The 15,824-nt window shown below is 36.2% G+C and overlaps 1 protein-coding gene across 1 annotated transcript in view; it reads right to left on the bottom strand.

The window, feature by feature from the left end:
• Nucleotides 1-15,824, bottom strand: part of POLA1 (DNA polymerase alpha 1, catalytic subunit) — a 181,960-nt gene that overhangs the window by 87,639 nt on the left and 78,497 nt on the right. Inside the window, exons 33-34 of the mRNA XM_056498396.1 lie at nt 11,624-11,802; nt 9,781-9,912 (exon numbers count right to left, since the gene is read on the bottom strand). Of these exons, the coding sequence (XP_056354371.1) occupies nt 9,781-9,912; nt 11,624-11,802 (311 nt within the window). The remainder of the gene's footprint in view (nt 1-9,780; nt 9,913-11,623; nt 11,803-15,824) is intronic.

The following is a 15,824-nucleotide window of genomic DNA, read 5'->3' as shown; positions in this document are numbered from 1 at the left end:
GCTGGGTTGCCTTGCACTCAAAGGAATGGGGGCTGACTGCAGAGTTGATGAGGATACACCTCCACTTGACTCCACCTCCTGTTTTGTCCTTTCAGATAATTCATCCAAATCTAAAAATTTAAACAATTAAAACATACCAACTATAAAATATGCGCAATGCTAAATACTTCACATTCAAGTCAGAGTGCAGAAATTAAGTGTTGCTAATGCAAACATCTTAAGACATTATAAATACTCATAATGTAAAATGAAGGTATTAATACAGGAACTTCCATCAAATGAGGGTAAAAGGAATAATATTGTTATGTTGACCAAATTTTCATTAGGAAAAGACAGCATATTATTACAAAAATGCTCTCCATGTATGTATATAATCTCCTAAGACAGGTGGGAGTTTGGGAGTTCATACTTTCTCATTTTGCACATCTGACCTGGAGACACTAACACAGAAAGGGAAAAGACAAGACAAAGAAGTGTTGTTGTCTGGTCCAGTATAGAAAAAAAAGGGATCTTCAAACACCAACGTTTGATTTGTACTGGAGGTGGAAGGTACACATGCAAGGCATTCAAGTATCTACTACAATGCTGAAACTGAGATTTTTATTTTTAGTTCAGCCACTGCATAAGCATTCCTGTCTGGAAACCTTTACTGATAGTCATGGACAAAGCTAATGACTTTGCTTAGGAAAAAAAGGAAAACATCTACTTGTCAAATCCTGCAGAGCCTTAATTTTCATGTAAAAATCTGGCACAACTTTAGAAGACTTCAGAAACATTTCTCTCATATATTTATGGATTCAAAGCCCAAGACACTCTCCCTGACTGGAGATGGCTGGATAGCTGAAACTCTTCATATAGAGGAAAGTGAACAAGACTGTCAATAAGTTGCTCTAAGAGTTTTAGCAGGACTACAGGCCTCTTCTTTTTTTTGTCTTGTGTTATAGGATGCTGCAGCTGAAGGCAGACTGAAGATAAAATAATCTTAAGTATGCATGGAAATAGAGAGGGGAGGTTCATCTGTAGCACAGGCAGAGCTGCCCCTGCACCAGGGGGGGCTCAATTTACAAAAGAAACAGTGCATGTTTGATTGAATAACAGTAATAGATTAACTAATGATCAGTAAACTGTAGAAGTAAAGCCCATCAGTAGATGCCATATGAAATATAATCTGAAGACCAACATAGCCAACCTGACTGATGAGCTTCCACAATTCTTCACAGAGGCCAACAAAACACATGCTACATATGGGCCAACAACTGTGTTGAAGCAGTATTACTAACTGAGCACACATACTGGAAAAAAGTTCTGCACTCAAATCACACTATCTCCCAAAGCAGGCACACAAAGCAGTTATTTGCTTAATGCCTGGAAAAAATCCACTTGTACATATCCACAGCAGGAAACACTAGTATTCTGCAGAAATCAGACTTGACTTGAATTCTTGAACAAGACATTGAAGCAAATCCAAAACCCTTCTATGAAGCCATGCCTAACGTAACAGTATATGCCATTTCTTCCTGCTGATGGAAACAATCTCAATTAAGATGAAGTAACATCTCTTTTTAATCTCAGATGATCCAAAACTTCACTGGCTCTTGAAACTATTCCTTTCAAACAAACCTGTAGAACTACAGGTGAAACTACAGGTTTCACAAGTCAGGAAGAGGAACAAATGTCAACTCCAACACAGCACAGGCTGCTAAAATTGATCATGGTGTTTCCTAGGATACAGGATATCTTATAGAAAATTTTTTGCATTATCGCTGGTACTGCCTCTCTTAGCCACTATAAATGAAAAATTACTAATTCCCCAGAAATCTCACCCGGTTCAAGGGCCATGTTCCCTCTCCCATAGCACATGAATGCAGAAGAGTTTAGCTAAATGGTGCTGCCCAGACTCATTGCTCAGAGGTTTTTTCACATATATAAACTTAATTCTAGGAATCAAGCTGAAAGGTCTGAAGTACTCCCCACTTGATGAGTTCAGTTCTCAAGTACTGACATATCCACCCATTTTTTCCTCACTACACTAAATAATAAACATCAATGAGAACTAAACAGCTGCTTAGATGAAGTTAAATACAAGTTTTTAAAATTATCTTCTAACTACAAAGCTTCCTTATGACGAGATTTTGAATACTGAAATAACTTCTGTTGAGGAACACCTCATTTAATTTTCTAAGAGTGATTTATCTAGAAATAGAAGAGTGACTGAACATTGCTATAATTATTTTTAGCAATGGTAACTGCTTGAAACTAGAAAAAATGAAAATAATTCTTTTAACATCTAAGAGTAGGAGAAAAATAAACACCTGCAAAAGCCATTCCCAACACGCCAAAAGGAAAAGCATTTTAGGGCAAATATAGATTAAATTCTTCATGTATGCCCTCCACTGCCTCCCAACCCCATGATTTTCTTATTCAATTATCTTCAGGAATGCAGACTATCAAAGACAGCATCAAACAACACTGTTTACAAAAAGAAAGCAACTGAATGAAAAACATTTTAGTTTCCCAAATACTGTAAAATTTATTTTAAGCTTACATTTGAAGCTGAAGGAAAAATTCATGATAAAGACTGAGAAACTTTAGGATAGGTAACATAGATTTACTTCAGTTATTGGAAAACAATCCATATTTTTTCCTTTTATATGTCCATTCAATTCTGAATTATCACAGATGGTGCCACATTAGGTTTTGGTTTTTTTTAAAAGGGAATAAAGCAAGTCATTTTCACTTTCTAAAATCAACATGGGACCATGGATCTCCATATTAATAGTGACTTCTAAGAAAACATTTCTGATAAGCACATCACTTTTAGGTCATTCACATCAAGCAAACTTATTCTTACTGAAGGAGCTATGTCCAGAGAAAACCAGATTTTCACTGTGGTTGTCCTGATGGATTCAAGGTGCTTGGGCACTGTAAGAATTCCTGGTTACACACACATCAACAGCATCAAGCATTCATGCCAAACAGAACTCATGCACTTGTGTAATCTCCTAATAAGCTGTCTCTATTAGAAGTTCTGTAGAATAATACAGACTCAGCCTGGTTTGGTATTTCAGTAATTGATCGGTCCAAATTACTATAGTATAAGGCATTAACTACATCAGAATTCCAGGAGAACTGGTGGTTTTAAGAGCTTCTTTATTCCTTATTTAGATTACCTGGACTTTTCCTCCTTGTAATGTCTCTAATTACAGACTAGTTCCATCAAACTTTAAATTGAACATAAAAACCTAAAATAAATTAAAATGGCTCTCTAAAAGTCTTGTAAAAAGAAGAAAGATGAACAACAATCTATTCAAGACCAGTTATTTTTTTTATAAACTCTCCTGTGATTCATTATTTGCTATTAAAATAGACTTAAAAGCAGCAAAACTTCCAAATCTCTATAGTATCTGTAGCACTTCTGGCAATCCAAGGTATCCAAAGGAGTACACATTTGCTCTCTCTCTCTCTTCTTTCTAGCACCACCAGTAATGCCATTGTGGCAGACCTCTCCACAGGATGCACAGATTTGCCCAAAATCTTAAATTCTTGGCTACAGAATCTCATAACAAATACTGCTACTGGTACACCAAAGCTACACACTTTGTATTCCATTTGAAGCCGGACCAGATACACTGAGCAACAACTGCATCCCTCTACTGCAGCACAAACCTGCTCTCCAAGTGTTGCTGAAATTCATCATTGCTTTGACCGGGGCAACAGATCAGTTCCAACAGAGTACCTTCAAAGAGTGTGCTTTCTGTAATCCTCTGAAGACAGCAACATCTTGTTATTAGATGAGTGATTCAATCACCTAGGTAAACATTACACACTTGGTGGCAATCATAACCATGGCCATATTTACCTCCGGGCACACTTCACGTAACACGGTGTTCACAATACTGCCATTTATAAGCCTAAGCAGACAAATTATTGTGATAATAAGTCCTTACATTCCTGCATTCTACCTACAGAGGAAATTACAAAGTTAGTTTTACTCTATTGAAGCAATCCACATTTCTTAGAATCTGATCCATGCAGTGGCCAGCCTGGGGAGCCTTTTCTACAAAGAGCTGACAGAGATATCTAGTGTCATTAAGCCTTCTCTGGCAAGGTACCAGACTGGGGACTAAATACAGATTCTTTTTCTTTGCTTATGTTAACTCATTCTCAGTGGCTAAAATTTGGAGTGCATAGAGTCATACTCAGGCTCTCAACCACCAGTGAGATGGATGCATGTCCGTCATGGCTGGTAAAATACAATGAGGAGAGTTAAACCCTTTGTAAAGGCCTATCGATCATTACTTTGAAACACTTCACTAAAAATCGTATTGATGCTGGAAGTCTGAACCAAACAATTCCTTTACAGGGCACATCATGGAGAAGTTGCAGTAATAGCAAATCAATTCCAGTTAATGGATTCGATGAGTGCTGTGACAAACAACTGCTTACTCATCCCCAAAATGCATTACATACCATGACCAAAAGGGTTATCTTTTATTATTCAATAAACATTAATTATGACACTTCCATATGGTAGAATAGTGACTGTCCTGTTCAATGATCGAGATATTTCTAACTTCCTCCTGGTTAACCAAAACTTAATTCCAAATGAAACTCATTTGTTATCCTCATTCAAGGAGAGCATCACTGTGGAGGGGAGGAGCAAACTTCCGAATCAGGTGGCAACTTCCCTTCTCAGGGAGGGAACTCCCTCAGGTTCCCAATAAACTGTGAACGGAATCACATTAATATTTTATATTTCACTCCAATTGTTATCAATTCTGCCTTGACTTGGCAGTACTAAAAAGAAACATCTCTGTTTCTGTATGTATAAACCAAAATGACAGTGATACAAGCTCAAACTTGGAAAAGACTCAGAAACCTATTTCATTACATACAGAAAGGACTGAAAATAATCACTGGAGTTAATCTGAGGGCAGAGTCTTGCTATCTGATTCTGCCTACTACATCAGCCAGTGTCACAATTCTGGCCCTAACTACTCTTCATCACATGCCCATATAATTCTAGTACTATTAGCACAGCAATAAAGAAAATATTGTACTATTACCACTACGAGACACCTTTCCCTCACACCAAAGAGATTTCTTACCCCTACCAAAAAAATACACTTTCAATGCATGACTCTTGTGAGAACATGATTACAGAAGTCATCACCATCATATACAATCATATTTTCACCTGTTCATGTGGTGTATACCTGTGGGTTCTTGGCAATACACTTCACTAAGGTGTGGGAAATTTCGGGTTCAGAACAAGCCCTGTTATCTTTCTTCTCTTAAGCAAATATGCCATGCAATCCCAAAACCTGTGTGAATGCTATGGCCTCTTATAATGTTATCTTATTTATAAATATTTTACCTTTTTAAGTGCACAAAATACTAATGCAAATCTCTTGAACATATATACAAGAATCAGAACAGCAATATATATATATAAAGTAATTCAAAGATCTTGAAGATGCTTTTATACTGCGACCTAATGTGCAAGCAGTAGACCACCCCACCACAGGTAAGAAATGAGAAATTTTGAGGGCTATTGAACACTGAATTTTCACAGCTGAACAGTATAAAGTTATTTAGCAGTGTTCAATAGCCTTCAAACTCACTTCTGCCTGTGGGTTACAGTGGCCCAGTAGAAAAAGACTGTGAAACAAAAACAGTACAATACAAGCTGGACCAAGATTTTTTTCAGTATTTTTTAAAAACCTTTTTAAAGTTGACAGCATTTTATATGTTTTTAAAAACATACAGAGTTCTACAGATGCCACACGCTATTAATCAGATAGCATAGAAAGAACATTTATATAAAAGCAGATTTTAGCCTATAAAAATACTACTAACAATACCACAGGTGTATACGCGTATTAAAAAACAAACCAAAAAAAGATTTAAAACCTGCATCTTCAGGGACACCAGCTTCCAAAGTCCAACCAGTCCTGTATGAATTTTGCTACTGCTCAAATGGCATATGCAAGATATTGGGGGCTTTTATTCAATTCTTTGTAGTTGGCAAAACTAACACAATATGGGATTCATTTAATTGTCATGAATATTGACTTTTACAGGGCTTTTTAAAAGAGGACCTAAGAGCTGGCATTTGTTTACTATGTGTTCAAAAATGAGCATTTGAATATTCCAGTGGGAAACACAAAACAGGTCCCAATGTAATAATTAGATCCACTTATTATAAATTAAATTACACCCTGCTTAAGCAAAAAAGTTGGTCACTTTTTCCACTTATGCTTGCATATTTCAGCTTTTTCCCATTCCCCTAGCATGGATGTTTCATTGATGGCTGAGGGTAACACTTCAAAAATGAACTAGCTAAACAAACTTCCCAGCAGCACTTGACAGAGCTACACCTATTCTTCCCCATTTCCAAAGCAGTACAGAATTAATTACCAGTTCTATGGATCTATTGTAAGTATAATAGACTAAAGAGCTATCACAGACACATTTATTGTAAAAGCACAATCCCAAGAGTGTCTAGTAGAGGGCCAAAACGATTAACACAAATGCTTTGTCAGATCAAAGATAAAACCTGCACCGCCCAATTGAGGAATGAATTAGAACAGTGGGTTATCTTTCAAATTAACCAGGGCAGTTAGTGAGGAAAATTTCATGAAAGTGTAATTCTTAGCCTTTGTGAATCCACACAGCAGGCATTCTGCCAGCTGACAAGATGATGAAATTTTCATGCTTAAAAAAGCCCTCTTCATTTCCCAATTTAGATTAGCTAGCGTTTCTCTCTCTTTTCATCTATTTGCTCTTCTGAAGCAGAATTAAAAAAAAAAAAAAAGGATCAATCTCTCATAGAATAAATGCATTTTTGAGAAGAAATAAAATCTTTCCACATAATTTTAAGATATATTTACATTTAAGAGTAAGATTATCAAAATGGATATTGTTAATACCATTAAGAAATCTGTAAATATTGGAGCAATGGTAGATATGTTTTGGGAGTCAAATATAAAACATTTCAATGTTTAATGGCAAAAAACCATTGCAGAAGCAGATATTTTCATATGAAGGCGAGTGATTTACAAAAACAATGGGATTGTAGGAGGCTCACAAAATTCTATTTATGCACTTACATTTCCATCTTTTTAAAGGCATGTATTACATCATTATTGTATTTATTTACTTAACACAGTTTCATGTGCCAAAAAGGGCAAGTAGATTTTCTACTTTTAGATTTTATGGCACTTCTCCCTGCCCCTAAATTTATACAGCCACATATAAAATTATTCAATAGACTAAAGGAAAAAACCAGCAACATCTTGAACACTTAAACACTTAAAAAAGAATCTGATTCAAAGCTCACTGAAAAAAAAGTACACTTATTCATCTCAGTGAGCTGTGGATCAGGCTGAAAGGCACTTGATAGGGCTGGCTTCATAAAAGGCAGCTCATTATTTACAGGTTAAAAACCACATTTTTGCATTTTAAGTTTTTGTATTATGTGCCATTTGACAAATATATGAATAAAATAATATCTAAAAAATTAAATGGAGTGACAATATATTTGACCCTTACAAATTGGTATTTCTGTGCCTTTCAGATGCAATTATTACAATAGAAGATTGTTTAATAAGAGTCTGAAAGTTTCATTAAATGTTTTGTTCAGACAGGTCTTTGCCATAATACTTCTGGGTGTGTCTTTATAGCTTATAGGATTATATATATTAGTGCAAACACCCATTTGATGAATTTCAACTCCAGCTGTTATACAGTCACTACAAGTACTGGATGAAAGGAATAAACTAAATGTCTCAGCATCTGATTTTCTAGGAGCTAACAAGACAAAAAGTTTACTTGCCCAACTCCATGAAAAGCCCTTTTGTAAAAAGAAAATTAATGTGCAATCTGGAAATTAATCTCACATTTCCAGAATCTGAATGTATTCCATAGTCAAAAAATAGTTTTAAACCTTATTATAGCTAACTGGTTTAAAAGTAAATTTTCACTACCAAAAAACCTGAAGCGTTTACTTACACAAATAATTTTCTTTTTAATTATCTTAATTATCCAATATACCATGTAGTAAGATACTTAATAGATTTATGTAAGCAAATGACAATGTTTGATATTCAAACATTACAGTTTGGTTCATAGCTTGGTCTTAAAAGAAGACAAAAAACCAACCAAAATAAAAACAGAACAGCACAAAACATTACATCATTTTTTATGCTTATTAGCAGTAAGAATCTCTCCTGCCCTTAAAGGCATCTTTTGTCATACAAGTTAACTATTGCCCATCTTCTGCATGTGTTTTCAAACACTTGATATGCCTGACCTTATTTAGCATGTGCCACTGTCTACTATCATCATGCATGTACATTAAATCTCAAAAGCAATTTTCATACAAAAAAAGTCAGTGTAAATATATTACTTAGACCCATTATTTAATAGCACTTTAATATAAGAACAATTTGGCAGACAGTTGGACTTTGCAATAAAGTAACATGAGATCTCACATTTTGTTTGCTTCACCTGTCCAAGTCATCTTTAACTTCAATTGAAAGGAGCAATCTATCTCTACCTTGTGAAATAACGCTTGAATTTAAACAGCCTTAGAAAGTTCTGTTCTCCTTTTGATACAAAGATCTTCAAAAGAAGTACTTTTACCTTCAGAAATTATTATGCTTTAAGAAGAGAGTTTAGAAAACACTCACCTATAATTGCAGTAAGAACTACTACAGAAAAAAGATAACACAAAATGTAGACTTAAATACACTTAGTATTAAACCACAGTAATAATTCTTACTATTGTAACTGCTGTTTGCAAAAGAATTCTGTAATACTTAAGAAAACACACAACAAATTAAATACATTGTTCAAATTTGGTACAGGCCAATTTTTTAAAAACAATTTACTATTTTGGTTGTATCAAAAATTAAGAGCACACAAAGGTTATAAATGTCTTCAAAATTTATGTCCATTCTGCAGCTGTGTAAGAAGGTAATGATTCTCAACGAAAATTTGACCAAAATAACTAGGTGTCCAGTCACAAAATATGATGCGTCAAGCATATTAGAAATGCAAACATATTGATATAAGTTAAAAAGCACAGTGGGTTTTGTCCTACTTCTGGACAGTGAAAAGATAGGAATTTTAAATACTACACCTTTTTTACCCACAATGCCGTACAAAGCCAACCACTACCATTGGCACTCTGGATTTCTTGTACTACCCCTCAAAAAAAAAAGAATTACATCAATTTAATTGGCTACCCATCTTCCTCCTCATTTTTTCCCATCCCAATCATTATTAAGAAAGATCATAGGATTTCCCTTCTCCTAGAGTCCTTCAAAGAATTTTTACAGAGCTGTATTTGGGTTCCCTTTTCACAATGTAAGCTAATATGTATCAATTTGAGTTGAAGAAAGAGAAGCATGTTTCAAGTACATGAGAAACTGATATCTACATATTTAATAGGCTTCACAGATTTTCCTAAAATTGAGATAATGCTCTCTGGCTAAAAATCTGGAAAACAGAGAGCTACTGCATCTGTAATAATGCTGACACATACATTTATAAAAATGTAAATATATCTAACTATCTTGAGGCTGAACAGTGAAAACAAAAATTCTAAATGAATTTTTAAATTCACTGATTTGTTTTGCTTTCAGAAAGTTGGGGGTTGATGCTGCATGCTACTACCTTACACTACACAAAAATTAAGGGTAACATGAGTTACTAAAAACTGAGCACTACTGAAAAGACTCATTTCATATGGCAGAGTATTTTCTGCATACTTACACTGTAGTATTTTCTGAGGTAGCGTCTAATATCCAAGAGTAACTTGTTGTCCATTTGAACCACATAGCTGTAAGGAGGCTCCTCACATTCTGTCTTGCTGCACCTTTGCAAGCTGGGTTCAATAAATCGCCCCTGAAAACAGAAGTGTAAAAACAGCATCACTATGACAGATGATGGAAGGAGAAGCTACCACAAGAGTTTAGACATAATACATATATTTTTAAAAGTAACAGTCTTAAAGGGTCCATAATATTTGGGCCTTCTTTCTTCCCATCATGGCTGACCAAATGCATATGGGAAAACTGCAGGGCAGAGATATTTTCATTTTGTTCTTAAAGAAAGCTCTTTTAGAGAACATACCAGTAAGTTAATAATTCACGAAGAGATGTTGAGTTAAAAAAAGACCTGTGGACAAATTATGCTTCACCCATCTCCACCCAAAAAAAACAGGTTTACTGTTTTATCAGAGACAAACTTCAGCCTCAGTCTACTGATCAGAACTTTGAAATGAGCCTTACAGATACTAATTATGAAATTATCAATGGGGCTGTCGAGACAAACCTCATTAAAGAAAAATCACATTATCTTATTTTATTTTCTCCAAGTTCAAAGAACAACTCTTACACTTTTGCACCATCTCATTCCCTTATTTTCCAAACCTTCTGAACACCTGACATTAAAATTTCAGGACCCGGAAATGTTGTGTGAAGAGCTAAAATTAAGTTTGTGGAATTCTCACTAATATAATACCAGTGTGGTAGGCTGGAAAGTCAGAAAGCTTTCTTTCAAGGTAAGACTTAGCTGTTGTGAGCCATCTTGGCTAAACTCCCACTCACAACATTTATTAATTCCAGGTGAAATAGAGGCGATTTTTGGCTTGATTTCAGGATTTCTTCTGTTGCTTAGTGGTGGATATACGTTTTTTAAGGAGTTTGACATCCACTCCTCTCCAGCTAGCCCATCTGCAACTTGTCAAATCTACATGCAATTAACTGTCTTATTTACAGCTGCGATGAACAAAAGTCAAGGATTCACAAAGTATCACTCAATTTGTGTGTCTTTTCCTCTTACATGCTTCCAAAGACCGCTTTATTTTGATTCAAAAAATGCAAAACATCTGCTGTTTGTCCAAATTAACTTAAAATAATTACTTTTAATTTAGATAAAAGATTTATTTGCTTTCAGTTTCAAGGTTTTCCCTGCTCTGAAGCTCGCTAATTTGCTGATGACTAATACATACATACATAGCTGTAGAGTTAAATGCTTGGCCCTACTTCAAGCTGTGATACAAGGTCAGAGATACATTTTTTGGCAGAACTTCTCAACAAGAATGTACCCCTGTGACTTTTTAGTCAATTCACAGAGACAGAAGAAAGATAACATAGAAAAACCTTACTGTCAAGAAGGGAGGTGGGATATAGCAAGATAAACACAAGTTTAAAAAGTACTTTGTTCCAATTAATATGATTTAGGATAAGAAACAGCCATTGCCTTACAAAAGTTTTATTAAATAGAGAACTGGAAGTTACTAAGGTGTTAAGATAAGGATTCTTTTAAAAAGTAACAGCAGCAATCATTCATGACTGTGGGCAAACAGATTAATGAAGCCAGATAATTTCACATGTTCTGCAAGACGACACAGCTGAAATGTAAAAATGGCAAAAATATTTCAGCACTATCCTATCAGCAATTATCTGCTCCAAAGCTATAAATAGCAGGACTGAAACAATATGGTATCTTCTCCTACATCATATGAATCCTGTCTGAAAAGCTGCTCTCTCTACAAGCATTTTTCTCTCTCACCAATGAACAGAAACGAAACAAACAAAAAAAACCAACTAACCGAACCATCAAAGACATTGTCATAAATATTTTCTGTTCCGCATTTGAGGCAGCAAAACTTGAATCTTTCACAATCCCTATATTTCTCCTCATCAGTGAGCTGAGCTGGGCCACCAACCAAGGCATCATTCTCATCTTTATGGTAATGGTGATGGACTCTGAATTGGGAGGGATCCAGTCCTATTAATAAGAAACAAAAATTTCAAAAGACTAAGAGGTCAACCATGCAAGCAGGCTTATTTTTCATATGCTTGGTGAAGCAGATTCAAAAGAAAGTTACAAAATGTAAATTCAGAAGCTGAAAATCTCTCCTTAGCAAAACTTCCTCTATAAAACATAAATACATTCTACGATTTTTAACCATGAATAAAGGTTCACGAGACATGAAGAAATCATCTTACTTATCTTCTTACACAAGATTGCTTTATAAATAAAACAAGCACACTGCATTATCATGGGAGTATGCAAGAGAACATTTTGTTTCTGAGGAAACCACTCCTAACGGATAGCTTTATTGTTATTTTCTCCTTAAGTTACATTGAAAATATTTCAATAAAAATGTGCATCGTTATTAAGAAACAGTCTTTAAATCAAAATGGCACCATTAAAACCAAAAGCAGAGAATAAAAACCCCATTAAAGAAACGCGGGTGCACTGCTATTACCAACTCCTTCAAGTCCGTACACAACTGCCAACTCTGATTTCAATGCAGTGGTCGATTTCATTTTGGCTCAGTGGTTAACAGCATGGAGGTTTCAATCTAATGCAGTGGTTAAAATTCAGCAGCAGCATTTAAAACCGCAGCGCTGGAGACAAAGTGCTTTATTTTTGATTGCCAGAACTCAAGATTTTAAACAAATAAATACACAAAAGAGATCCCAGAAATACTGATTCAACCACAAATAAGTAAATTAGCAAGCAAGCACGAAGTTCACTGTTCTAGGAATAAGACTGCCAAAGTAAACTTAATAAAAATCCTCAAGTTTTGTCATCCTTTGTTGTGTGCAACATTTTAAAAGTCCATGCATCTCATTTACAGGGGTTTTTTTGTTAACCTTCGGAAAAAATACATGTTGGGAAAAAAAAATTTAATCGAATGAGCACGTAGGAGAAAATCTTCAGAAAACTATGGCTCACTTTAGTAGTAAAACAAAAAGATCAGAGAAGCACTTTAAAATATATTTTTAACAGACATTAAACCAAGTAAGAAATTACCATGTATTAAACCATATGAATTGTATGAATTTCAGTTTAAAATGTAATAATTCCTATAAGAAATGTAAAAAGGATTGCAAATAGAAAGTGAAGCTTCACCTCATGATAGCTGCACCGTGACACTTATAGACAATGGTTAGGACCAAAATTCAGATAAACTACACAAATATTATTGCATTTATAAAACAGTTGTGTTATATAGGCAGATATAGACTGTCTTTACATAAAAGATTTGATACGTTTGACTTTAATACCACTACTCTGAATTTTTATGGTGCAGTCTTAAAACAAATTCAATCACAAGGAAAAAATCCATTGCCAAATAAGTTTACTTAGTTCTTGATATAGGTTTCACTAAAATGTATTCATCTTCCTAATTTTGCCAAAAGAAAAAAATGTCAATGCATAAAGGTAAAAATTCGCCTCCAGGAGGTTTCTAAACTTTTAATACAGTTCTCCACTATTCATTTTAAAAAAGGCATACGAAGCAAAAAACACTGCTAATAGTGTATTTTACACTTTAATACATATGGTATCCCCCAAAAAAGACTGTTTGAATTCTTTTTTCTTTTTTGGGTTTTTTTTTTTTTTTTTTCCAATAAAAGGGTTGATAATATATCTGCAGCACACAGGTAGTAGATAGAAGGATTAGAAAGGAAAGTGGAGTTCAGTAGTCCCATTTTGCAAAATATCAAGTATGCAATAGGTTGGATCTCAGTAATGGTGAAAACAAAATTCCTCAGTTTATTCTGAGTTCAAAAGTGGAATGAAAAAACATCATTCCAACTTTCTGATACAGATACCGTTACAGCTAGCTAGGAATCCTTGGCTGCTTCCAAGAAGGCAAATATGGAGCAAAGTAGCTCACTAAAACATAAAAGGAGACAAATTCTGGTCTTCAGACAAAGAAATTTTCCAACATTGAGTCAAAACCAGTGACAGTAAATACTGGTCATTTAATATTAATTTAACTGAAAAAAAAATTAATTGCTATGATTTAAATCACACCTATCTCTGAACTTTCTTAGCTGTTTTGACTGGAAAAAACAACAAAAAAAAATATTGTGCTGAACCAAGCATACATCTAAGTTTTGGTGTGCAAACAGCCACAGTGAAATAAAAGGGACTACAAATCAAGCTTTTAAAGAACATGCCTACCTTAATTATCTTGTGGAATTGGGCACTATTTTATCTATTATCTCCTTTCAGGAATAGTTAGTTGGTTCAGTTAGCCCATTTCAGTACCCTAACTGGGATCCTCTCAGACCGGGTCAAACTGGTCACATTATTTCACTTGGCACACAAAACAGGGACTATCTAATTGGGTGGTGGAATAAAAAATAATGTCTGGTTTCAGCAATTTTTAAATTAATAAGATGAGACTAATCAGTGAACTTTGAACAATTTTTTTTTCCTCATGACATCAAGAAAATAAAAATCAAAGGGACTTTGACTTTCTCTGACAGGAAAAAGTCTTCGGGGCTATCATTAAATTACCTGCACAGCAGGTAAGCTTTATCACCTCACCAAAACTACAGGGCTGGATGCAGGACAAAGCACTGCAACACTACAGACGTGCTGATGGAAGCTGTGTGACCAAACTAATTAACACAACTAAGTTCGGGGGCTTGTTCCTGAATTATTTAATAGAATTATCAAAACTTTCACTAATAGGCTAGCAAAGCGGTTCACTCAAGAACCTGGTCAGAGATTTTTACCAAACGCAGTGTTTTAAAAGCAACATTTCCGCGGATCGCTTGTGCGCTTCCTTCCCCCCGCGCTCCCACGGGCACGGCGCCGGGCAGCCGGGGGCTGGGGCCGGGGGCTGAGCCCGGGCCCGTTCAGGGGGTCTGTTCCCGGGGCTGTTAACGGGGTCCGTTCCCTGGGGCTGTTCCCGTGGTCGGTTCCCGGCCCCCATTTCCCCCGCAGGTGCCGGCCCGCGGCAGCGCCGCCCGCCCCGCTCCCCAGGGCCCGCGCGGGACGCGGGAATCGGCAGCCGGTGCTGCCACCCCGCGGCCGGCGCCGCGCACTGCACCGGGGCCCGCGGCCCGGGCCGCCCGCCCGGCCGGGGCTGCTCGCTTATTCATTCACATCGGTACCGCTGCTTTTAGTCATTCATCTTAGCGCTGTTGCTTTTATTCATTCATATTTTCACTCTTTCGTTTATTCATTCAGAGCACCCAACGCGCTTTAACGGTTCTCGGGTCCTGAGCAGGTCTGGAGCATCTCAAAACACCCAGCCAGACCACAGACAGCAAAGTTCACACACTCTAGGGTTAGTTATCATATTGCCATGAAGGTTCATCATGACTTTAATCTTAATTTTCATCACTATCCTTTCACATCACTCCCTAATGTGAGGAAAATAACAAAAAAGTCAAAACCTGACGTAAATTCTGCATGCCACAAGGAGAGCATCCATCCTGGTTTCTGCATGGAACGTCTGTCTGAGCAGCTGCTACACACCTAAAGACACCTAAACGATTCTCTAATAATAATTTTTTCAAAGACAATACAACAAGGCAATATATTTGGTGCTGGTGGATTTCCTTGCAAGAAGCAGTAGCACACAGACACTGTGTCAAAGCAGGGAGCAGTACTCCTAATGACAAGCCTCATCAGGACCCAGTAATGACTCCCTACAATCAGACAGCCTTCCTAAAAATGCCCAATGCCAAGCAATCTGCAGAGCACCAGTGTGCACATCCCTCTGCAAGGCAGCAGAACACACCTCTTTCAGAACATCATGACACTGTCTAGAACAGCAATCAACTTCCATCATTTGAAGCAAATAATATCATGTAGTAACAGCTACAAAAGTCCTATATTATAGAACTCTGCTTCCATAATATCTGCTTATTTCTGACAACATGCAAATAAGATGTAACTTTTCTTTGAGGCAAGGAGCAGTACTTATATATTCACAAAAAAACCCTTGCTTGAAATACAATAAGAAAATTGCTGTGCCATATGGTTCTTCCAGTTTT

The sequence above is a fragment of the Oenanthe melanoleuca genome, chromosome 1, assembly GCF_029582105.1.
Source record: "Oenanthe melanoleuca isolate GR-GAL-2019-014 chromosome 1, OMel1.0, whole genome shotgun sequence".
Lineage (NCBI taxonomy): Eukaryota > Metazoa > Chordata > Aves > Passeriformes > Muscicapidae > Oenanthe > Oenanthe melanoleuca.
This window is presented reverse-complemented; position numbering and strand designations above follow the sequence as displayed.